Raw genomic sequence first — 25,885 nt, 5'->3', positions numbered from 1 at the left:
TCATCAAATGAGACCATGCACATAAAGTGCCCATACAAGTTTTGGAATAGAACAGATTCTCAAAAACATTACTTTCCCTCTTCTTTTATTTAAAAAAAATTATTTTATCCCATTTGATTCCCATGACAGATTTTTTTCCCATGACAAATGTTGTGTGATTGAAGGCAACTACCCAAATCTACCATTGTTGCCCAGACCAGTCATATCTAATATATGTAAACAAATGAGCACAACTGTGCTCTAATAAGGTTTTATTTACAAAAACAGGAGTGAGGGGCACCTGGGTGACTCAGTCATTAAGCGTCTCAGGTCATGATTCCAGGGTCCTGGGATTGACCCTGCATTGGGCTCCCTGCTCCCCATGGGAAGCCAGCTTCTCCCTCTCACTCTCCCCCGGGTGTGTTCCCTCTCTCGCTGTGTCTCTCTGTCAAATAAATTAATATATATTTTTTAAAATCTCTGCTTTAGGGGCACCCGGGTGGCTCAGTGGGTTAAAGCCTCTGCTTTCAGCTCAGGTCATGATCTCAGGGTCCTGGGATGGAGCCCCGCATCCAGCTCTCCGCTCAGCAGGGAGCCTGCATCCCCCTCTCTATCTGCTTGCCTCTCTGCCTACTTGTGATCTGTCAAATAAACGGATAAAATCTTTTAAAAAAAGATTTTATTTGTCAGAGAGAAAGAGAGAGCGCGATAGAGCAGGGAGGAGTGCAGAGGGAGAAGCAGGCTCCCCGCTGAGCAAGGTGCCCTGTGTGGGACATTGTGCACCTTTCTTTTTTTGAGTCTTTCTCTACTGTTTTCCAGTAGCCACTAGATCTGAATTTATGTGAATAACCACAGATGGATATGTTAAGTAACATATGAATAAAAGAAAAGCTGTTTCCACAGTAAAGAAATAAAGGAAATATTACTACTAGGTCTCACTGGGAGGCTAAATGGATAGTAGTCCTAAAAGAAGTCTTCAACTCGGGCGCATGGCTGGCTGAGTCCGTGGAGCACCGGACTCGATCTCGGGGATGGGGGTTGGGAGGGCTTGGAGGGGACTGGGAGTGGGGGAAGTGGGTGGGTTCAAGCCCCACCTTTGGTGTGGAGATTGCTTAAGAACAAAATCTTAATTTAAAAAAAGAAAGAAAGAAAAAAGAAAAGTCTTCGATTCTAAAACCTCAGGCGTTTCCTAATTCTTTGTTTAGTAATCTCACTTTATGTAGTGAAATGCCCGGGCAGATGATGTTTTGAGAAAGTCATGTTATGTTCATTCCGTTTCTTTTCCTTAGTTTTTAAGCAGATGAGGGGCGTGAAGCTGTTTTTTCCGGACAGCAGATCTCAAAGAATCTGGTCCTTTGAGAAAACAGGAAGCATGTTCAGGAAGCTTTGCCTATTTCTTTCATTTTCCTTCCAGAAAAATAAGTGACTTAAATATCTATTACAGATTTGATAGGATCGGGGGTAGGGAATCGCGCTGACCTTCTGAGACCGAGGGATGAGAAAACGAGGAATCTGTTTTGGGCGAGTTTAAGGCAACGAATATCAAGTGTAGAGTCCGGGCTGGAGGTATTGGGGTGGAGGGCGTGGAGAAGCCATCAACTGGAGCCAGGAAGAATGTTGCCATGGTTTCCAGGCAGTTTTTCTCCTTTCAGCCCGGATTTCTTCGCGTGGCGCAAGAGATTACGTATTTCCGCTTCCGGCCTCGAGCTACCTTTGCGGGGGCCGGTTCCTGAGGGCGTGGGGTGAGCATCTGGGCTTGGGGATGGGGAAAGCAAGCCGGGTGTAGCGGGAGGGGAAGCTTGCCTGAGAAAGATTTCGTACCAGTCTCCCACCCCAAACCCTCCTGGGACGGTGAGCGGTAACTGGAGTGTACCCTGTGGCGCGTCCGGATCCTCCCGTGCCCGGCCACGTACATCTCTGTGATGACGCCCCGCTACCATCTCTTTTCTTCCCGATGCTAGGGTTGTATTGGCAAAGAGAGCTAGGCAGTCTTGATTATGATTAGCGTATCCTTTCTAGGACATGAAGACTTCCGCGTGCCCCCGTGTCCCTTGTTCCCGGGGACGTTGCTTTTCCAGACCCTAAGTAAGCCAAGCGGTAGAGTATGCATTCTGCTGTGTTTCTCTTTCTTACCTGGTCTCTATACTTTCCCTTTATTCATTATTCTTTAGGTGCTGCAGAGTGAAGATTTAAATTCCAAGGTCATGGCAAAACATCTGAAGTTCATTGCCAGGACTGTGATGGTACAGGAAGGGAACATGGAAGGTGCCTACAGGACCCTGAACAGGTAACCAGAATTGTGCCTAGAAAAGCTCTCTTGGAAAGTTCTTGGGTGGCTGTTTTCTCCCTTCCCCCGTCATAGATCGTTCTCAAACCTCTGGCACCCCAGGTAGTCACAGTCTCTTGAAACTTTTCAGCGCCTTAGTTTATTATCTTTAAAATGGACTTTTCTCCCAAACCTGATTGTATGAGGTTTGTTTATACAGAGCCTGAATTCCCTCCCCCAAGACCTAAGGAACCCAAAGGGAAAATCAAAGTGTAAAGTTGTGGGGAAGCAAGGATGTAGTATATGATAAATAGAAGGTCGACGGTGGGATTGGTGTAGAGCAAGGCTAATGGCAAGATGAATTCAGATTTGGGATCTTGGAGAAGCAAGCAAGAGATGGAAAAGTGTATCAGGTTTAGGGAAAGGTTACAGCATAAGCAAAACGTAAAGATGGAAATGAACTGGGACTAGAAGAGCTGATTTTTGTTTTGTTTTGTTTTTGTTTTTTTAAAGATTTTATTTATTTATTTGACAGACAGAGATCACAAGTAGGCTGAGAGGCAGGCAGAGAAAGAGAGGTGGAAGCAGGCTCCCCACTGAGCAGAGAGCCGGATGTGGGGCTCGATCCCAGGACGCTGGGATCATGACCGAAGGCAGAAGCTTTAACCCACTGAGCCACCCAGGCGCCCCTAGAAGAGCTGTTTTGAAAGGTTTTGAATGCTAGACTAAGATGTAGAAGGGTTGTAATAAAGAGTACCTTACTGTTGTACATTCTCAGGCCAATAGTGCCTTAGTCTTCCTTTATCACTGATTGTAAGGATTTTGACTTTCTGGCTTGCTTCATCATTTTCTCTCCTGAGTGTGAAAGAAACAAATCCTTGTGGAATTAAATTGTCAAAGAATTGTTTGAAAGAGATCTTAAGAGAATGCATGAGCTGTCCTTCTGCCTTAAGGCCAGTAAAGTGATAGCTTTATTACACAAGTGGAAATACAGGACATGGAAATTATGCTTCTTGGATCACACAATTATTGAACGGTAGAGAGGAACATAAATCACACCTTTCTACTGCAGTGTTCTTTGCTTTATATCACTAAATTGCTTACTAGTTCCTCTGGAAATGTAGACACTTACGGCAGTCATTTTCCTGTTAAGAATCTTTATTTGGGGCGCCTGGGTGGCTCAGTGGGTTAAGCCACTGCCTTCGGCTCAGGTCATGATCTCAGAGTCCTGGGATCGAGCCCCGCATCGGGCTCTCTGCTCAGCAGGGAGCCTGCTTCCTCCTCTCTCTCTGCCTGCCTCTCTGCCTGCTTGTGATCTCTGCCTGTCAAATATTAAATAAAATCTTTAAAAAAAAAATAATAAAAAAAAAAAACAAAAAGAATCTTTATTTGACTGGGTTTATTAGTGGGGTTCTTGGGGACCGAAAAGGTAAGTAAAATGAAACTAGTTCTTAGCAAAGAGTTTTAGGTGTGGAGGGTTGGATGGCAGAAGACCATAGAAAATGAGGGCAACTGTGCTGTCAAGCTGTGTAATTGAGAAGCACTTGCAGGCTCAAGATGGATCGTATGTCTTTTATTTATTTATTTATTTATTTATTTATTTTTAGTTAGTTGGTTAGTTATTTGAGATAGAGAGCGACAGAGCAGGAGTAGGAGAGCAGAGGGAGAGAGAGAAGCAGGCTTCCTGCTGTGCGTGGAGCCCCATGCAGGGCTTGATCCCAGGACCCTGGGATCATGACCTGAGCTGAAGGCAGACAGTTAACTAACTGAGCCACCCAGGCACCCCAAGATTGTTTGTCTTTTAAAAGGATCTGGTCAGGGCGCTTGGGTGGCTCCGTGGGTTGGGCCTCTGCCTTCGGCTTCGGTCATGATCCCAGGACCCTGGGATCGAGCCCCGCATCGGGCTCCCTGCCTGGTGGGGAGCCTGCCTCTCCCTCTCTCACTCCTGCTTCTCTGCCTGCTTCTGATCTGTCTCTCTGTTAAATTAAAAAACAAACAAACAAACAAACAAAAACCTTTATTTAAAAAATATTAATAAATAAAAATAAAAGGATCTGGTTTTAAGTCAGCCCCATTACCTCATTCTATGTCTGTGCATACTAGTTATATCCTTGCATAGAAGCTGTTCCCTAAAGGTAATCAGTTAAGTACCGTGTGGTAAAATACCCTATATCATTTTTTTTCTTTTTCTTTTTTTTTTTTTTTAAGATTTTATTTATTTATTTGACAGAGAGAAATCACAAGTAGATGGAGAGGCAGGCAGAGAGAGAGGGAAGCAGGCTCCCTGCTGAGCAGAGAGCCCGATGCGGGACTCGATCCCAGGACCCTGAGATCATGACCTGAGCCGAAGGTAGTGGCCTAACCCACTGAGCCACCCAGGTGCCCCTATCATTTTTTTTCTATCGCTGCTCATTCCCAACTCTTTTCCTATTTCAGACAAAGTGGCATGTCTGTGAGAGGCTCAAAATGTCTAATGACCTTTCTGTGCTCATATATTATAAGCACAAAATGAATGTCTTTATAGACTCAGTAGTGAATTAGCCAATGAAATGAAATGCTGAATTTGGGAAAAGGAAGTCTTGCGGATTCCCCCACCCTTTTTCTGATCTTTCCCCGAAGTCTTTGTGTGATTTAGTTTGGTGGATTTAGAGGGGACTGTTAGCCAGGGTGATTGAGATGTTTGTATTATTGACTGATGTCAAAGGCCAGCTATTACTTGATGGTAAAACAAATTTCTAAAGGCTTAGCTTAGGCTCCCCTAAACTACCCTGTTCCTAAAGTGCAAATAACACAAAAGCAAAAATTTGATTTTTAAGAAATGAGCTACTTTGGCAAGGAATAAAGGAACAGTTTGTGGTGCAGAACTATTTATTGAACTGTTTCTTATATTTGTATCAAGAAAGTAGCTACAACTTTAATACTTTTGACTGTAGTCATGGCTTGAATATAAGAGCACAGACACCCCTGCATCCCCATATCTGAGTGGCTCAGTCGGTTGAATAACCGTCTCTTGATTTCAGCTCAGGTCATGATCTTGGGGTCATGGGATTGAACCCTAAGTCAGGCTCTGCGCTCAAGGGGGAGACTGCTGGAGATTTTCTCTCTCCCTCTCCCCTACCCCCCTACCCCAGCCCCTGCTTGCGTGCACTCACTCTCTGTCTCTCAAATAAATCTATTTTTTAAAGATTTTATTGGTTTATTTGATAGAGAGAGGGAGAGAGAGCACAAGCAGGCAGAGCAGCAGGCAGAGGGAGAGGGAGAAGCAGGCTCTCTGCTGTGTAGAGAGCCTGATACGGAGCTTGATCCCAGGACCCTGCAGATACCCAACTGAGCCACCCAGGTGCCCCTAAAATAAGTAAATCTAAAAAAAAAAAAAGCACAGACCCTGAAGCAGATGGCCCAGTTCAGATAAGATTTCAGCTCTGCCATTCATTAGCTGCATGATCTATCATAAGCTACAATGTCTCTCTCTCTGCCTCAGTTTCTTCCTCTGTAAAGTGGAACTAATAATAGTACCTACCTCTTGGGGATGATGTGAGGATTAAATTAGTTAATATGATTAAATTGTTTAGAAGAGTTCTTGGCACATAGCAGGCATTGTGTGTTAGCTATTATCATAAGCTGGAACTCATCGTAAGGAAGTTTTAACCCTTTTGGTTTTGCTTGTGGGTGATTTATTTATTTAATTTGGATGATAAAGAATTTACATTAGCTTTTTTTTCCCTATCTTCCTTGATCATTAGGTTATGCTCAAGGTGGCCTGGAGATGAAAAAGTGAGAAAGTTAAGCTTTATTTTGTCAGGACAGTCCAGTTTGCTACTGATACTGGAATGACTTTTCTAATAGACTTTTTTTTTTTTTTAAGATTTTACTTATTTATTTGACAGAGAGAAAGAGAGCACGAGCAGGGGGAGAGGCAGAGGTAGAAGGAGAAGCAGGCTCCCCGCAAAGCAGGGGAAGCCCAATACGGGATTCAATCCCAGGACTCTGGGATCATGACCTGAGCTGAAGGCAGTGGTTTAATCAACTGAGCCACCCAGGCGTCCCCTCTTATAGGCTCTTATAGAGTGATACTTTCCAACAAAGGCTCTTCTATTTAGCCTATTGCTAATCTCATTTTGAAATAATAGCATTTATTCCCTCTGTATGGTCTGTTCTTTTTTTTTTTTTTAAGATTTTATTTATTTGACACAAAGAGAGTGCACACAGGCAAGGGGAGAGGCAGGCAGAGGAGGAAGCAGACTCCCTGCTGAGCAGGGAACTGATACAGGGCTCAATCCCAGGACCCTGGGATCATGACCTGAGCTGAAGGCAGATGCTTAACCCACTGAGCCACCCAGGAGCCCCTGCTGTGCTCTTTCATCTCCATTTCCAGTTAGAAAAGTTTAAAACCTGAAAAACAAAATATTTCTAATTTCCTGCCTTATGGAATTCATCTTTCCATTGATGTCAGACCTGAATTAGGCCTTCTGTCTTCTGAGAGAAGACTTTTCCATTGTCTTTGTCTAAGATTGTTCTAATTAACTTAGAACCAAACCTCTATTTATCTGCATCTCCCAAAATCCAATTATATTTTTATTTTAATCAACATTAGTTTTTCTTTTGCTGGGTTTTTTTTTTTTTTTTTTTTCATTTTATCTAAAAATCCTTCCTGAGTCCAGATGCAAGTGGGTGGCAGGTGAGGGAAGAATAAATAAGTGGCAGAAGGTGAGGCATGTTTGGATTCTTTCTGCCATCTGGCCTGGCCTGGTACTATCTCACTTCTTGTTCTTAGGAATCTGTTTTCACATTCCTCTCTGTCTTTTTTTTTTTTTTTTTCTCTCTCTTTTGTTCTTTTTGTTAAACAGCAGCCCCATAATTCTTTCAAGATTCTCTTTTTGTAGATGAATGGCAGTTTATGCATACTTTTTTCCTAGGTATACCTAATGTATTTTTTTTTTTTTTTTGCAGTTGTGATCATCGATGTTTTATTTTTTTTTCCAATTTATTTATTTTCAGAAAAACAGTATTCATTATTTTTTCACCACACCCAGTGCTCCATGCAAGCTGTGCCCTCTATAATACCCACCACCTGGTACCCCAACCTCCCACCCCCCCACCACTTTAAACCCCTCAGATTGTTTTTCAGAGGCCATAGTCTCTTATGGTTCACCTATACCTAATAATTTTAGTCGGAAACCATAGGAGATTGCTTATTGTGACACCATATGGTTTTCAACTCTGACCACCAGTTTAAAATTACTTGGGGAACCTTCCAAAAAAATTCTTGATCCAGGGCGCCTGGGTGGCTCAGTGGGTTAAGCCGCTGCCTTCGGCTCGGGTCGTGATCTCAGGGTCCTGGGATCGAGCCCCGCATCTGAGCTCTCTGCTCAGCGGGGAGCCTGCTTCCTTCTCTCTCTCTGCCTGCCTCTCTGCCTGCTTGTGATCTCTCTCTGTCAAATAAATAAATAAAATCTTTTAAAAAAAAAAAAAGAAAATTCTTGATGCCAGGACCTAGCCTGAGACTAAGTCTGGGCAGTTGCGGCTGACCAGTATTTTTAAAATATACCATGAGGACACCTGGATGGCTTAGTTGATTAAGCTTCTGCCTTCAGCTCCTGATCCCAGGTCCTGGGATTGAGTCCTGTGTCGGGCTCCTTGCTCAGCAGGAAGCCTGCTTCTCCTCCCTCTGCCTGCTGCTCTTCCTGCTTGTGCTCTTTTTCTCTCTCTCTGACTAATAAAGTCTTGAAAAAATTAAAAAAAAAAAAGTCCCATCAGATTTTAATGTTGAGTCAAGATTGTAATGACCTTCTTTTTTTTTTTTTAAAGATTTTATTTATTTATTTGACAGACAGAGATCACAAGTAGGCAGAGAGGCAGACAGAGAGAGAGGAGGAAGCAGGCTCCCTGCTGAGCAGAGAGCCTGATGCGGGACTCGATCCCAGGACCCTGAGATCATGACCTGAGCCGAAGGCAGCGGCTTAACCCACTGAGCCACCCAGGCGCCCCTGTAATGACCTTCTTAAAGGCAGAGACCTGTGCATTTTCATTTGTATATCCCTTGCATATGCCAAAGTGGCCCATAGAAAGCTCTCAATAAGTGTCTATTTAATGAATGTAGATATTTCTTTATCTTTTTCAGTCTTACTTTAGTGTTTGTCAAACCTTTTCACTGAAGTATCCTTAACAACAAAGGAGAACAAAGGAACTATAGGGGTTTTGCTACTATAAGCAAACATGGAAGCTCTTTGAAGTCTCTCTTTTAATTAAAGTTTTAAGTGATTTTTTTTTTTTTTAATTCGTTGCCGTTACATCTGTTCTAGGGCTAGCACCTCTGCCCCTCTTCAAGTTAAAATTAGAGCTCTGGGCAAATGCATCAAATTTATCTAGAGACTTCTGTCTCTGGATTATACCCTTGGCACACTGTCAAGTATCCTTATTAAGAAATGTGGCATTGGGGCACGTGGGTGGCTCGGGTCATGATCCTGGAGTCCCAGGATGGAGTCCCACATCGGGCTCCCTGCTCGACAGGGAGCCTGCTTCTCCTTCTGACCCTTCCCCCCACATGCTCTCTCTCTCACACTCTCTCTCCCTCAAATAAATAAAATCTTAAAAAAAAAAAAAAAAGAAAAGAAAAGAAAAGAAATATGGCATTAATGGGTGGCCAGGGTGGTTCGTACGGTTAAGTGGCAGACTCTTGATTTTGGTTCAGGTTATGATCTTAGGGTCCTGGGATTGACCCCCCACTTCACACTCCTTGCTCATTGGAGTCGGCTTGAGGATTCTCTCTCCCTCTCCCCCACCTCTACCTCTCCTGCCTGTCTCTCCCCCCCCCCCCGGTCTCTAAAATAAATAAATAAATGTATACAGGGAAAAAAAAGTGGCTTTATTTTTCTTCATTTCAGGGATTAAAACACCAATTTAGAAATAGCTTTTGGGGAAAAACTATATATTACTTAAAAAGGAAAGACTTTGATCAGAAAGAAGAGGAATGGTTGGGAAGAAAAATATATGAAAAGATTCAAGTCCCAGAGACTCAGAGTCTGGGGTGTGATTAACTCTTTTCAGCTTTCTTATAAATTTAGAAAATTAATATTGTGTGGTTGGGATTATCTAGGAAAGCAGTACAAGATGTGCATGTTGTTGAGGTGCTTGGTGGCTCAGTCGGTTAAGCGTCTGCCTTCAGCTCAGGTCATGATCTCAGGATCTTGGGATCAAGCCCCACATTGGGCTCCCTGCTTACCAGGGAGTCTGCTTCTCCCTTTCCCTCTGCCCCTACCCTCAGCTTTTCTCTCTCTCTCTCTCTCCTCTCAAATAAATTAGTAAAATCTTTGGGGCACCTGGATGGCTCAGTGGATTAAAGCCTCTGCCTTCCGTTCAGGTCATGATCCCAGGGTTCTGGGATTGAGCCCCAAATTGGGCTCTCTGCTTGGTGGGGAGCCTGCTTCCTCCTCTCTCTCTGCCTGCCTCTCCATCTACTTGTGATTTCTCTCTGTCAAATAAATGAATAAAATCTTTATAAATAAATAAATAAATAAAATCTTTGAAAAAAGAATTAAAAAAAGAAAAAGAGCAGTGTATGTTGTTGGAAGGTGCCAGGTTGGAGCAGTGTTATAGTAGTGATTTTTATAATCTGTGGGGAGGATACTTATTTTCTCAAGTTATGTTCCGTCTTTAAGGAAGCTACATTCCTCTTCCTTTTAACTTGGAGTATTAGAATTATATGCTATTAATTGTATTTTAGTTTCAGGGGGAGAAAATGGACAAATATTTTGCTCTTGGAATAATTTTTTAGGCAAGGACTTAAGCTTGAAAATGTGAATCCAGCTAGTTCTGGAGTATCCCAGTCTTCCTGTTAGTCAAACACAATATTTTCTGATGCACTTTTTAAATTTTTCTCTGCTTTTTTTTAATATCCTCTTTGGCCACCTTTTTTGTATTACATTTCTTCTGTATTCTGTATTCTTTATTATATCCCAGGCTTCTTATCTCTCCCAGCTTTCTGATGGTTGGTAGTTTAAAAATTAGTTGAATGTCCTGTGGTCTAATTACAACAGTAGGTAGGAGAGCAAGTGAGAGAGAGGTCGTTAAAGCTTTGGTGTGTTTGGAGCACAAAGGCAGTCTTAAAAAGGAAACAGGCTATGTGTCTGTTCAATGAGACCACCACAAAATGTTTGTTATATAACCAAGGGCCCTCATTCCTGCCCTGGGATGAGGAAATGGAGAGTGGGGGTTGCTAGGAAGGCCTGTATGATTGTCTAGCCCCCAAGCAAGGAAAGGCAAGCACCCTGGAAGTGTGCCTAGTTGACCTCTTTTATTCCCGGTAGGCGAGCTTCGGGGCCCAGTGAGTCCTCGTGCATACACGTTATCCTGAAGTAGGCTGGCTATGCTGACATGTGAGTTTGCCACTTCCAACCTCCCCCAGCCTGGGCAGCTTAGCTCCTTTTACATAATCTGATGAATTTAACTAAAATTGGCAGCTGATTTCTCCTTCAGTGTTAGGTTGCCAAGCACCCGAACTCCAGGCTGATCTGTTTACTCTAAAGCTGTTGGTCTGCTAGTCCCTGAACTACCTTTGGAAGCAGAAGCATCATTACTTCCTCAGTTCTGCAAAGCTCTTCTTGAAATTTTGTTTTATTAGAAATGAGTTGAGGGGTGCCTGGGTGGCCCAGTGGGTTAAGACTCTGCCTTCAGCTCAGGTCATGATCCTAGGATCCTGGGATCAAGCCCCATATCTGCCTCTCTGCTCAGCGGGGAGCCTGCTTCCCCCTCTCTCTCTGCCTGCCTCTCTGCCTACTTGTGATCTCTCTCTCTCTGTGTGTCAAATAAACAAATAAATCTTTTTTAAAAAATGAGTTGAGTAGATGCCTCTACTGTAGGGACTCTGGAACTTTTTTGGATAACTAAAAAGAGCTGGGTAAGTGTTCACTAGAGTAGTTAGAGCCATCCAGGGAACACCATTTAGTTGTCCCATCATTATATTGGGGACCATGATCTTTTCATTCTTTCCCTTCCTCCATTCTTAAATTCTTCTGTACTTTTTTCTTACCTTGCTTTTTTTTTTTTCTTTTTTTGCCTGATCACACAGGCATTTACACAGGCATTGCTAAGGTGATCACTTTTTTTTTTTTTTTTTAAGATAGATAGTGAGAGGGGCGCCTGGGTGGCTCAGTGGGTTAAGCCGCTGCCTTCAGCTCAGGTCATGATCTCAGGGTCCTGGGATCGAGTTCCGCATTGGGCTCTCTGCTCAGAGGGGAACCTGCTTCCCTCTCTCTCTCTCTGCCTGCCTCTCCGTCTATTTGTGATTTCTCTCTGTCAGATAAATAAATAAAATCTTTAAAAAAAAAAAAAAAAGATAGTGAGAGAGAGAGCATGAGCAGGGGCGCCAACAGAGAGGGAGAAGCATGTTCCCCACTGAGTAAGGAGTCTGATGCAGGACTTGATCCCGGGACCCTGGGATCATGACCTGAGCTAAAGGCAAAGGCTTAACCTCCTGAGCCACCCAGGCATCCCACCTGGGAGTCTTTTAAAACATCTCCAGTGCATAATTCCGTGCTAGACCAATTAAATCAGAATCTTTGAGGAATAGGGCCCAGGAGTCAGGACTTAAAAAAAAAAAAATTTTATTTGAGAGAGCGAGCTTATGTGCATGCACGTGAGCACATGCGTGCGTCTGTGCAAGTTATGGGAGAGGCAGAGGGAAAATAACCTCCTAGCTGACTCCCATTGACTGTGGAGCCCCGCCGCAGGGCTTAATCCCAGGACCCCAAGATCATGACCCAAGCCGAAACCAGGAGCTGGCTGCTCAGCCTACTGAGCCATCCAGGTGCCGGAATCAGTACTCTTTTAAAAACCTTTTAAGGGATAATTCCATTGTGCATTAGTGTTGAGGCTCACTGGCAAAGGTTAAGGGGGTCGTGTAGAACCTCCTTAAGTAGGTGTAGAAAGAAGGTTTTTAGTCAGAATCTGGAGGGATACCAACATTCAAGAGTAAATTAAGGACTAACATTAGCAAAAGAAACCTTTATGGGCCAGGATATGGAGTCTTTTAGGCTTTGGTGCCTCACTTCTCTATTGTAAGATTCTAGTGTTGGGTCCACATGTCTTCTGAGCATGACTGTGTTTCCAGTAGAACCTGAATTATCTGCTTCTCCTGCTTCTGGGAATTTCAGCAATTCCCTTGCCTTCTATTTTCCTACCACTAACACCTAAACAGACTGATTTATACAAATAAGATTTTCTAGTAGCCTATAGAGCATTCTTGATATTAAACAGCAGGAGCCTGGGAGAGTGGTTCCCATGTCTGTTCACATTTGTAATTTACCTAGAGCTCACATCTTTTTTCAAGTTCATATTCATTCTGTAGTTGTTATCTTGGGCTTTATAGTATAACATAGCAGCAAGAAATAGGGCTTCCCACTGGGCAGAAGTAGCTAGTGGTTTCTCTTATTTTGATTTTCTTTTTCCTCTATCCCCCTTCTTCCACTTAACCTCTTTAACTCCAATTGTGTTTGTGACTTGCTTTTTACCTGTAATGAAAGAACAGGGTGAGCAGGAAAGGGCCCATGTAAACAATGCCAGAAATGGAGGGCGGCAGCAGCAGATGCCTCTAGATGAGAGGAAGCAACAAATTACAGAATGGAGCCAGAGGGATTGAGTAGTTTATAGAATAAGCTCCAGTGTCTTTGTGGAAGAACAAAGAGGGAAGTTTGAGTTAGATGTGTTATAAATCCAACAAGAGTACCAACGACCCTGCAATTGCACTACTGGGTATTTACCCAAAGAATAAAAAAAGACAGGTTCAGAGGGGTACATGCACCCCGATGTTTATAGCAGCATTATCAACAATAGCCAAACTGTGGAAAGAGCCCAAATGTCCAGAGACTGGTGAATGGACATAGAAGATGGGGGTGGGTAGGTGGGTGGGTGTGTGTATGTTACTGAGCCATCAAAAAGAGTGAAATCTTGCCATTTGCAGTGATGTGGATATAGTTAGAGTGTATTATGCTAAGTGAAAGAAGTCATTCAGAGAAAGACAAATACCATACGATTTCACTCATGTGGAATTTAAGAAACAAAACTGATAAACATTTGGGAAGGAAGAAGAGAGCAGGGGGGAAGCAAACCATAAGAGACACTTAACGATAGAAAACAAACTGAGAATTGATAAAAGGAGGTGGGTAAGGAATGGGCTAAGTGAAGAGCAGTAGGTGTTATATGTAATGTAATAAATATGTAATCATTAAATTCTCCTCCTAAAACCAATATTATACTATATGTTAACTAATTAGAATTTCTTTTTTTTTTTTTTTTAAGATTTTATTTATTTATTTGTCAGAGAGACAAAGCACGAGCAGGGAGAGTGGCAGGCAGAGGGAGAAGCAGGTTCCCTGCTGAGCAGGCAGCCTGATGTGGGATTCCATCCCAGGACCCTAGGATATGACCTGAGCCAAAGGCAGACATTTAACTGACTGAGCCACCCAGGCATCCCAACTAACTAGAATTTCAATAAAAATTTGAAAAGGAAAAAATATGTGCAACAAGAGGAACTGCATTGTAACTGCATTGGGTGGGCAAGAAAAAAACCAGATTGAGCTCAATTTTATAGACCCTTAAAGATTAATAAAACATTTCTTCCTTCAGAGATTTTCAGTCTAATGAGGGAGACATTTGTATTAATAATTAATGGAATGGAGGAATGAAATAATTACTAGCTAGGTATACAGTAATAGAAATGATTTTCTCTAAGACAAGAAGCCTTTTTGGAGAGGTGACGTCTAGGTTTGGCATCAAAAAGAGGAGGAAAATTTTACTCAGAAGGTTGGCAACTGGACGTGGGGGTGGCATTCTAGGTTGAGGAAGCAGCATGAATAAAGACTTGGTACCAGAGTGTGTTCAGGGAGTAGTCAGCAGACTAGTGTGGTTGGAGCATGTGGTACATGGGGAAAATGGTGGGTGAGGCTGTTACTTAATACTCCACTCCCATTTGTATCATTGGTGTGATGAAGGCCTCTTCTCTCCTTGTGTTAATTAGGTCCAGAAATAATCTCAAGCCTACAGACTTCAGCTGTGTCCATTAAACTGTAGGGACGGGGCAGCATTTGCCACTAAGGATGAAGCAGGAGTCACCCGCAGTGATTTGTTTTTCCTACTACAAATGAGTCACCCATCTGAAGATTCTGAAATGATCCTTTGGTTGAAAATCACTGCCATAGAGAGCCACTGTTTATAAGGACTGTGTCACATTCTTGAGATGTGCTGTAGGAGAATAAAGGTTGAAAATATGACCCTGATTATAAACTCCCCAAGAGCAAAGATTGTGTCATTAATTGCTTTGGTATTTCGCCCAAATTCCTATTTGGGGCCTCGATAAGTAGGCAATTAATGCTGTATAACCACCATTTCACATGATAATTTTTATAGACGCCAGTTGTTTGATCAGTTGACTTCTGGCCATCTGTGAAACTGGAAAAGAATAATAATGAGCCCAGATTTCTAACTTCATCGCCTGCCTTTATACAGAATCCTCACCATGGATGGGCTCATTGAGGACATTAAGCGACGGCGGTACTATGAAAAGCCTTGTCGCCGACGACAGAGGGAAAGCTACGAAACCTGTCGGCGAATCTATAACATGGAAATGGCTCGCAAGATCAACTTCTTGATGCGGAAGAATCGGCCGGATCCATGGCAGGGCTGCTGAGGCCTGTGGATAGTAGGCCCAGTATGAAAATCCCTATCTAGGTGTCTCCTTTCTCCAATCCCATTTTCTCTTACCTTTCTTATAATAAATTCAATCCCGTATATGCAAGAAGGCCTGCATATATAGAAGGAATCCCATAGTTAGCAATGGACACTCTGTTCTATTGTGTGAAAGAGAAACTAAGTAAAAAAATAGTCTAGGAGTAGAATGGTGGTTGCCAAGGGCTGGTTGGGAGTGGAAAATGGGGAATTAGTGTTAAGTGGGTACAGAATTTCAGTTGGGGAAGCTGAAGAAGTTCTAGAGACAGATGGTGGTGATACTTGCACAATAATGTGAATGTACTTAGTGCTACTGAGCTGTACTCTTAAATGGTGAAAATGGCAAATTTTATGTATATTTAGCTCTAATAAAATGCTTTAGTCTAGGAGAGGTAAGGAACTTTTCTAAAATGTAGTGGAATATATCTACCATTTCCTACTCAATTCTTATAAAACCCAAAGCAAGACATTATTGGAAAAGCATCTGTTACTCTTTCCTGAACTGTCCCTTCCTACCAACTGTTAGATAAAAGGAGAGGAGGCATCTACATATTTGGAATAAATTTTGCTACTGAAACTCCCACCGATGAGACTCGAGTGATGCAATCCTTATGCAGAGGAATCCTTAAGACAAATCTGTTTTCTTTCTTTTTTTTTTTTTCAAAGATTTTATTTATTTATTTTGACAGAGAGCGAGAGAGGGAACACAAGGGGGGGTGCCGGGGAGGGAGAAGCAGGCTTCCTGCTGAGCAGGGAGCCCACTGTGGGGCTTGATCCCAAGATGCTGGGATTGTGACCTGAGCCGAAGGCAGGCGCTTAACGACTGAGCCATCCAGGCACCCCATCCTTTAGTTTTCCTAAAGGAGTCTACTGAAGGGATAATGGAGAAGAAATAGAACAGTAGGTAGATGGTAGAAAAGAAGGAATGGGTGAGTGTTAAGGGATATAAGGGCACAGAGCCAGAAATATCTACAGCAGTGATTCTCAAAGTATGGTTTTAAGATCAGCAGCATGAACATAACCCAGTTAATTGGTTGAACTGCAAATTCTGGGACCTACTTTAGACTTTCTGAATAGGAAATTGGAGTTAGAGCCCAGTAATCTATTTTAACAAGCCCTGCAGGTGATTTTGATGCCCGCTAAAGTTTGAGACTTCCTGCCCCATCCTACTCAAAAGTAGTTTCCAGGCAGAGGTCCCTTCTATCACCCCTACTTCTGCTCAACAGGCACTCTTGGGTATGTAAGCCTCTCTGCTTCCTTTCCTGCTGTTTCCTTTGGCCTTGCTCCCCTGACAGCCACACTGCTAGTATAAGTAAAGTTGGTGCCAGCCCCTGTAGAACACAGTGAGTAGGTGGAGCGACTAGCCCATTTCTCCTCTCCCAGGCTCCAGCCCTCAGTATGATGTTGAAGAAGGAGGTAAAGGGCAGACTGCCAAGCACCATGTCTCTCCAGATTACTGATGTTCAAACACTGCCCCCTTGTGGTATAGCTGCGTGAACTCTGATTTCTCTGGTCTTTTTTTTTTTTTTTTTTAAAGATTTTATTTATTTATTTATTTGACAGGCAGAGATTACAAGCAGACAGAGAGGCAGGCAGAGAGAGAGAGGAAGAAGCAGGCTCCCCGCTGAGCAGAGAGCCCGATGTGGGGCTCGATCCCAGGACTCTGGGATCATGACCTGAGCCGAAGGCAGAGGCTTTAACCCACTGAGCCACCCAGGCGCCCCTTGATTTCTCTGGTCTTAATTTTAGTCTTTTCAGTATCATTTCTCCTTTTCACAATTACCATACTTATTGACTAGGCAGGCCTGCATGAAGATATGCTGGAACCATGCTTCCTTGTCTTTCAGCGCTTGATCATCTTTCTTCCCCTCATGAGTAAAGCTCATGGTGAACAAATCATATCATAGGGCAGAGCAAAGAAGTAGCTTAGAGGTGGAAGATCTGGTCCTTGCACTCCAGAAACTTAAACTGCTATTAGAGAAGTGCTAAATACAGACTGTGTTCAATTTTGTTACCTTTGTACAACCTCATTTTCAAGTTAGATATTGATACTTCTGAATCCCTTTTCAGTTTCTGAATTTGGTCTTTAATGTATCACTTTTGAGTGATTTTGAGCCATGGCACTGGTTCACTTCCTGCCAGTTGCTGCTGCTGAAGAATAAAGGCCTGGCCTTTGCCGAAATGGCAGGTTATGTTTGTGATAGAAGAGCTAAGGCCTCTTAAAAAAAAAAAAAAAGGAAGAAGAGGAGGAGCCAGGCCTGTTACTTGGCAGTATTCCTCTGAGATTACATTTGCTCCTGGGCTCCCTCCAAAACATCAAGTGGTGGCTTAAGATCTGGAATTTCCTTCATCTCCAAAATGATCCCCTGCTTGTTGTAGTCATTTTCCTGACCATTGCTCATGTACCCCAGCACAGTGAACAGTGATGGGTTTTAGCAGATAGCTAGTGGGGATGCCTCTTGGGTAAAGGGGTTCATTGACTGTCTGCCTGAAGTCTACGGAGTTTGTGTTGTCATGGCAAGGAAAAAGACCTTCCACTCTCTGCTCTGAGAAGCTAGAAGGTATCTCATGGTCATCTAATGAATAGGAATTTCTGTATCCTTTTATCCCTGCCTTGGGTTCAAGAGAGAGGTGGTTTGGTGTTTGACCCAGTTGCAGTGTGATAGATGTGGTACCTCATATCCTGATCCCAGGCACCCATGACATTTCTTAGATGTCCACTGGATTTCCTCTGACAGGTCCAATCTAGTCATAATTTAAGGATCTTACAATGTTTAGTGCTCTGGAAACAGATACCCCTTTAAAACTGGGACTCTGTTGTGGAACTCTGACATTGTACTCTAAAGCTTCCAGAAGTGCACAAGTATGAAATGAGAATTTGCCCCTATGTTAACTGAAAATATTAAGGAGTAGTAAGTCACTGAATACTCACAAGGTAAAGTAATAATGGAGTGATATGTGAAATATAGGTGTTTGAAGGGAGAGGAAAATATTGGGACTTCTAGTGTGTGTCTGTTATCTTACATACGAAGTTGTTTACTTAGATCTGGATTTAGTCATGCTTTTGGCAAATTATTTAATATAAAATCTAGTTTCCCCTGTAAAATGAAAATAATTGTGTATAGGGGTTTGTGGTGAGGATTAAATGAGATCATGCATGTCAAATGCTCAGCATGGTTTCTGGCACGTAGAACTTAATAAATGTTAGCAATAATCCCTCAGTTGTGCCAGGCAAAAGCCTGATCATTGCATCCTCCTCCACACTCAGCCATCACTAGCATCCATTTATTCCCCATCTTGAAGACTAAATGCCACAACCCGAGTCCCAGCTCTGTTCTGGATTACAATAGTCACTTAGCAATCTTGCGTCAGTGTTGCCTGGCCTTCAAGTCCCTCCACCCTTAGTTCAGTATGATTGTTCTAAAATGCAATCTTGAGGGGTGCCTGGGTGGCTCAGTGGGTTAAAGCCTCTGACTTCGGCTCAGGTCATGATCTCAGGGTCCTGGGATCGAGCCCCACATTGGGCTCTCTGCTCGGTGGAGAGCTTGCTTCCTCCTCTCTCTCTGCCTGCCTCTCTGTCAAATAAATAAAATCTTTAAAAAAAAAATGCAATCTTGATTGTTTCACTTTCCTGCTTAAGGAGGTATTTGGTTCCCATTGTTTTCAAGATAAAGTCCAAACTACTAGCATAGCATTTAAGGCCTTTCATGATTGAATCATGCTTTTCTATCTAGCCACTGTCCCCTCCAATGTAATTCTGGGACATGCTGTTTTCTCCATCTGCCTGTTTACCAGCTCTTGGTTTGGATGTTCTCTGAGATGACTTCCTTGATCTCTATACCAACTTTTCTTCTATTCTCTCTTATCAGCTTAATTCTGTAATAGTAGTTTCTTTCTCTCTCTCTCTCTTTTTAAAGATATATTTATTTATTTGACACAGAGAGCACACACACACAAGCAGGAGGAGCAGCAAACAGAGGGAGAGGGAGAAGCAGGCTCCCTGTGGAGCAAGGAGCCCAATGTGGGGCTCGACCCCAGGACCCCAGGATCATGACCTGAGCCAAAGGCAGACGCTTAACGACTGAGCCACTCCGGTGCCCCAATAGTAGTTTATTTCTGTAATTTGTTGTGATGTACTGCTTAGTTGCCTTTCTCCCTCCATTAGATTTTCAGTTACCTGGAGGTTGGATCTTTGTTGATGGTCGTGGTTTGTTTTGAACCACTGTATTTCCAGTGCCTGATATAATGCCAATCGTCTAAATGTTCAATAAATGGGGCACCTGGATGGCTCAGGCAGTTGAGCGGTTGAGCATCTAACTCTTGGTTGCAGCTTAGGTCATGAACATCGGGTCTTGAGATCAAGCTCTGTGCTTGGTGGGGCGTCTTCTTGAAGTTCTCTCCCTCTGCCCCTCCCGTCCCCAAAGTAAAGAAATCTTTAAGAAAATAAATGCTCGGGGCGCCTGGGTGGCTCAGTGGATTAAGCTGCTGCCTTCGGCTCAAGTCATGATCTCAGTGTCCTGGGATCGAGCCCCGCATCGGGCTCTTTGCTTGGCGGGAGCCTGCTTCTCTCTCTCTCTCTCTCTCTCTGCCTGACTCTCCGCCTGCTTGTGATCTCTCTCTCTGTCAAATAAATAAATAAAATCTTTTAAAAAAAAATAAATGCTCAACAAATATTTTTTTGGGGTTTTTTTAAAGGATTTTATTTGTTTGACAGAGACACAGTGAGAGAGGGAACAAGCGGGGAGTGGGAGAAGAAGCAGGCCTCCCAACGATCAGGGAGCCAGATGCGGAGCTTGATCCCAGGATCCCGGGATCATGATCTCAGGCAAAGGGAGACGCCCAATGACTGAGCCACCCAGGCACCCCTCTTTTAAGATTTTTTTTTTAAGGATTTTATTTATTTATTTGACAGATCACAAGTAGGCAGAGGGGTGGGGGGAAGCAGGCCCCCTACCCAGCAGAGAGCCGATGTGGCTCTCGATCCCAGGACCCTGAAACCATGACCTGAGCCGAAGGTAGAGGCCTCAACCCACTGAGCCGCCCAGGCGTCCGGAGAATTTTTTTTTATAGTCATCTCCACACCCAGCGTGGGGTTTAAAATTTAAAACCCCTAGATCAAGAGTCAAATGCTCTACTGACTGACCAGCCAGGTACCCCTCAAAAAATATTTCTTGAAGGAGCATACAACAGTAGCAATGATCAGTTGAGTTTTACTATGTGCTTGACACTGTACTAAATATTTCTTTATTGAAACAAAATATACATAACATGAAGTTTATAATTTAAACCGTTTTTTTAAAAAAATTTTATTTATTTATTTGACAGACAGAGATCACAAGTAGGCAGAGAGGCAGGCAGAGAGAGAGAAGGAAGCAGGCTCCCTGCTGAGCAGAGAGCCAGATGGCAGGGCTCAATCCTAGGACCCTGAGATCATGACCTGAGCCAAAGGCAGAGGCTTTAACCCACCGAGCCACCCAGGAGCCCCTAGACCATTTTTAAGTGTACAATTTAGTGGCATCAAGTACTTGCACAATGTTGTGTGACTATTACAACTATTTCCAAAACTTTTTCATCACTTGAGACAAATTCGGTCATCATTAAGCAATAATTCCCGCCCCCCCCTGCAGCCCTTGGTAGCCTCTAGTCTATCTATTTGTCTATTCTAGGTACCTCATGTATGTGGAATCATATAATACTTATCATTTTGTGTTTGGTTTATTTCACTTAGCATATTTTCAAGGTTTATCCATGTTGTAGCATATATCAGAAGGCCATTCTTTTTTTTTTTTTTTTTTTTTTTTAAAGATCTTATTTATTTATTTGAGAGAGAGAGACAGTGAGAGAGAGCACGAGCGAGGAGAAGGTCAGAGAGCGAAGCAGACTCCCCATGGAGCTGGGAGCCCGATGCGGGACTCGATCCAGGGACTCCAGGATCACGCCCTGAGCCGAAGGCAGTCGTCCAACCAATTGAGCCACCCAGGCGTCCCAAGGCCATTCTTTTTAATGACTGAATAATCCATTGTACATATGTACCACACTTTGTTTATCCATTCATTTAAAAAAATTTTTTTTAAGATTTTATTTATTTATTTGAGAGAGAGCAAGAGAGAAAACGCATACATGAGCAGGCTGGGGGAGGAGAGGAGAGGGAGAGGGAGAAGCAGTCTCCCTGCTGAGCAGGTAGTTGGATCTTCAGACTCCAAAGGCAAATGTTTAACTGACTGAGCCACCCAGGTGCCCCATTTTATCTATTCATCTGTCAATGGCACTTGGGTTGCTTCTACTTTTTAGTTATTTTGAGTAATGGGTGTGAATATGAATATTCAGATATCTCTTTGATACCCTGCTTTCAGTTCTTTTTGGTATTTACCCAGAAGGAAAATGCTGGATCCTATGGTAATTCTATTTTTAATTTTCTGAGAAACCACCCTACTGTGTTCCATAACAGCTGCACCATTTTACATTCCCACTACCAGTGCACAGGATTCCAATCCCCCCCCCCTCAATTTCTTTATATCCTCACCAACACTTGTTATTTTCTGGGGGGAGATGTTTTTGGTTGTTTGTTTTTAGTAGGTTCCACACTCAGCGTTGAGCTCAATGTGGAGCTTGAACTTGTAACTCTGAGATCAAGAGTCTGATGCTTAACTGACTGAGCCACCCAGGCGCCCCTGTTTTGTTTTGTTTTTAAATTTAATAATAGTCATTCTAATGGGTACAAGGTGAAATCTCCTTGTACATTTTTGTTCCTTGTGGGTTTTGATTTGCTTTTTCTCTGATGACTAATGATGTTGAGCATCTTTTCATGTGTTTATTGGCCATTTGTATATCTTTGCAGAAATGTGTATTCAAGTCCTTCACCCATTTTTGAATTGGGTTTTGGGCTTTTTTTTTAAGTTTTTGAGTTATAGGAGTTTTGTATATACTCTGGGATATTATTCACTTATCAGATATATGACTCACAAATATTTTCTCCTGTTCTGTGGATTGTCTTTTCACTCTCTTAATAGTGTCTTTTGATGCACAAAAGTTTTTAATCTTGATGAAGTCCAATTTATCTATTTTTTGCTGTGGTTACATGTGTTTTTGGTACCATAGCAAAGAAATCACTGCCAAATTTGATGTCGCGAAGATTTTCCCATGTTCCCTTTCGTTCACAAATTTTACAGTTTGTGTCCATAAGTTTAGGTCTTTGATCCATTTTGTGTTAATTTTTGTATATGATGCGCAAAAGGGGTCCAGCTTTATTCTTTGCATGTGGGTACCCATTTTTTTCTGCACCATTTGTTGAACAGACTGTCCTGTCCCTATTGAATAGTCTTGGCACCCTTGTCATAATATCAACTGGCCATATTTGTGACATTTATTTCTGAGTTCTGTTTTATTGGTCTGCATGGCTGTCCTTTATGCTGGTACCACACTAACTGTGTTTTATACATTGCATTTAATCCTCATAATAGTATTTTGAAGTAGAGATTCTTACTCTTATTTTATAATTCGGTAAACAACCTCAGAAAAGTTAATTACCTGAAGGAATATAGCTAGTAACTGGGAGACTAAGGATTTAAACCCATCCATTTTCCAAGCATTAGAAATAAAATCAGTTCGTAGAAAAACATTTCCCTCTGGGGAATTGAGCCCAGACAGTTAAAGGCACTGAAACAGAATAAACTTAAAACTCTGCAGAGTTGGAATCATTAACCCATTTAGCAGACTTAGAGTGAATGTTCTGTGAGACATTGGTGTTAGGTGCTGTAGATACAATGGTTAAGCTGAGGCATGAATAACTTGAGCAACATGCTGGAGCTCCCTCAGTTTGTTACTCAAAACCAAGCTTTATGGGCACCTGGGTGGCTCAGTGGGTTAAACCCTCTGCCTTTGGCTCAGATCATGATCCCTGGGTCCTGGGATCGAGCCCCGTATCAGGCTCTCTGCAGAGAGCCTGCTTCCTCCTCTCTCTCTCTCTCTCTGCCTGCCTCTCTGCCTACTTGTGATCTCTATCTTTCAAATAAATAAATAAATCTTTAAAAAAACCAACCAAACAAACAACACCAAGCTTTATTCCATGATGTCATGGTGCAACATCAGGGAAGATATTTTCGTACTTGTTTAATCAGGAAAGTATTTTTCGTACGTGTTTAAAACCAGCCTTTATTTTTTTTTAAAGATTTTTATTTATTTATTTCAGAGAGAGAGACACACAGCGAGAGAGGGAATACAAACAGGGGAATGGGAGAGGGAGAAGCAGGCTTCCCGCCGAGCAGGGAGGCCGATGCGGGGCTCGATCCCAGGACTCTGGGATCATGACCTGAGCCAAAGGCAAACACTTAACGACTGGCCACCCAGGTGCCCCTAAAACCAGCCTTTAGAAACACAAGTCTTACCTTCCCTGGGAAATTCTAATAACCTCCCTAGAGAATAACTGCATTTTGTGGTGAGCCTATCATCTAAGAAGACATCCTGGAATTTTAGTTTCTGCAGTTTGTAACTGGATATAGCAGAATAGTTTGTTTCCCATATATGAAACTGTACCATAATATTCGATGTATTTTTTCCAAACTTTACTTTGCCCATATGCATGCTTTTCAGAAGCAGTGGTTTAAAGGGTCAGTAAGGTGTAGAGCCTCATTCTGAAGAAAGGAAAAAATACAGGCTTACTTGTAGAATGAGAAAATCTGTTTTGTCAAGTCTTACTCATTTATCATTTGTTGAGCCTTTATTTTATTTGATACTCTTAGGTCCCGGAGATACAAAGACAATGTGACACAAAATGCCTTAAGGTATCTCCATTCCTTAGGTGAAAAACAGTTTATAGCCAGTTCTAAGGCCTGCAAGATCTGCTGCTGAAAAAACTTCATTCTTTAGTTCAACAAATATGAATTTATTTAATTGTGCCAGGTGCTATTATAGGCATTTAGGATATTTCAGTGACAATGAGTCCTCTCTTTAAGGAGGTTACATTCTACCAGAGGGAGTCAAATGATAAGCAATAAAACGTAAACTAGTACTAGTATGGTAGGTGGTGATAAGTACCATGGAAAAAGAAAAAAAAAGAAACTTGGGACTCTAGAGTGCCAGACAGGCTTTAGAATTGAATGGGGTGATCAAGGAAGGCTTTACATAGGCCATATTTGAATAAGAATCTGAAGGAGATTGAGGGAACAAATCCTATATCTGGGTTAAGACCAATCCAGGCATGGGGCGCCTGGGTGGCTCAGTGGGTTAAAGCCTCTGCCTTCGGCTCGGGTCATGATCTCAGGGTCCTGGGATCGAGCCCCGCATCGGGCTCTCTGCTCAGCGGGGAGCCTGCTTCCCCCCTCTCTCTGCCTACCTCTCTGCCTGCCTCTCTGTGTACTTGTGATCTCTCTCTCTGTCAAATGAATAAATAAAATCTTTAAAAAAAAAAAAAAAAGACCAATCCAGGCAGAAAGCATCAAGTCCCAAGGCCTTGATGTGAAATTATCCTTGGCATGTTCAAGAAACAAGGGATTGGGATTTTGGAGCTCAATGAGTGAGGGAAAGAATGGTAGTAGATGAGATCACATAGGTAATGGCGTGGGGCATTTTGTAGGGCATTTTACTCAGTGAAATTGAATGCCAAGGGATGGTTTTAAGCAGGGGGATAATAATGACCTTTCCGATGTGTTTACATGATCACTATAATACTTGCCATTCTAGTACTAGATAATTTGCTTATTAGCTTATGTGATGAGACTAACGGAGGGTAGGGGGAAGCAAGAGAGAAAGCAGGAGGCTACTAAAATAATCCCAGGCATAAAAATGAGAATAGTGAAGGTGGTGAGAAGCAAATGGGTCTGTATATATTTGAAAGTAGGGCCAATGGAACAGGAGTCCAAGAAGATTCTGATTATTGGCCTGAATAACTGTAAGAATAGGGTTGCCATTGACGGAGGATGAAGACTATAAGCTGTTCTTTTGCGGGGGTGGACGAGTGGGGGGAGGTTTGGAATCAGGAGCTTAGTTTCATCATGTGAATTTGAAATGCCTGTTACACATTTATGTAGGCAATTGACTATCATTGTATATAATGTAGCTTTATTGAACTCTATGAGAGGCACTGTTTTAAGTGCATTGCCCTCAGTCATTCTTGTAGTCCTAAGAACAGCCCCATGAAGTGGATTTTTTTTACAGGTGAGGAAACAGGGCTTAAGTAACATGCCTAATATCACAGCTAAGGAGAGAGGCTACAATACAAATCTAGGCAGTCTGACTTTAAAGCCATGGTCTTAATCATTAAGAACTATGGATTCTCAGAGGATGCCTGGCACTGAGTAGTGGGCAGTCAACAAGTATTACGTCAGTGAATGAATAAAACAAAAGGCACAGGGGCTACTATCTTCAGAGTCCTTCTATGTTCGTCATTCTTCTTTTTTTTTTTTTTTAAGATTTTATTTATTTATTTGAGAGAGAGGCAGTGAGAGAGAGCATGAACGAGGAGAAGGTCAGAGAGAGAAGCAGGCTCCCCATGGAGCTGGGAGCCTGATGCGGGACTCGATCCCGGGACTCTGGGATCATGACCTGAGCCGAAGGCAGTCGTCCAACCAACTGAGCCACCCAGGCGTCCCCGTCATTCTTCTTGGTAGTCTCTGGCACCACGCTCAAGTAAGGGAGAAAGATGAAAGGGGTAACTAATGCTAGTGACAACGACTCTCAGATGGTTTCGTTTCTACCAGAAAGGCCCCGTTTAGCGCGAACGCAGAAGCTCCGCTTTTAGCGCATTTATTCACGACATGAGTACTGCAAGCAGCCCAGTTTCTGCTTCAGACAACATTAACTTCGCAGTACTCTAGTTACCAGATTTCGCTGGAGAAACTTAAAGGGATAGGAACTTTCAAGTGCGAACTTTACAGCTCCAGCACGCATGCGCTCCGCCGAGGGGAAAGTGGTTACCACGGCTGC

General features: G+C 42.7%; 1 protein-coding gene across 3 annotated transcripts; it reads left to right on the top strand.

The window, feature by feature from the left end:
* The first annotated feature begins 1,632 nt into the window (after nt 1–1,632).
* On the top strand, nt 1,633–15,548 carry MRPS21 (mitochondrial ribosomal protein S21). Of its 3 annotated transcripts, none has more exons than XM_044239133.1 (3): nt 1,633–1,721; nt 2,151–2,266; nt 14,747–15,548. In XM_044239133.1, the coding sequence occupies exons 2-3, from the start codon at nt 2,184–2,186 to the stop codon at nt 14,925–14,927; spliced, it is 264 nt and encodes an 87-aa protein (XP_044095068.1). In that variant the 5' UTR covers nt 1,633–1,721; nt 2,151–2,183; the 3' UTR covers nt 14,928–15,548. The 3 variants fall into 3 exon arrangements, with proteins under 3 accessions (XP_044095068.1, XP_044095069.1, XP_044095070.1); XM_044239134.1 differs by lacking the exon at nt 1,633–1,721 and adding an exon at nt 1,730–1,830; XM_044239135.1 differs by lacking the exon at nt 1,633–1,721 and adding an exon at nt 1,858–2,064.
* Nucleotides 15,549–25,885: the final 10,337 nt, after the last annotated feature.

Source organism: Neovison vison, chromosome 2 (assembly GCF_020171115.1).
Source record: "Neovison vison isolate M4711 chromosome 2, ASM_NN_V1, whole genome shotgun sequence".
NCBI lineage: Eukaryota > Metazoa > Chordata > Mammalia > Carnivora > Mustelidae > Neogale > Neogale vison.
Note: the sequence above shows the minus strand (reverse complement) of the source record. Positions and strands in the feature narration are given on the sequence as shown.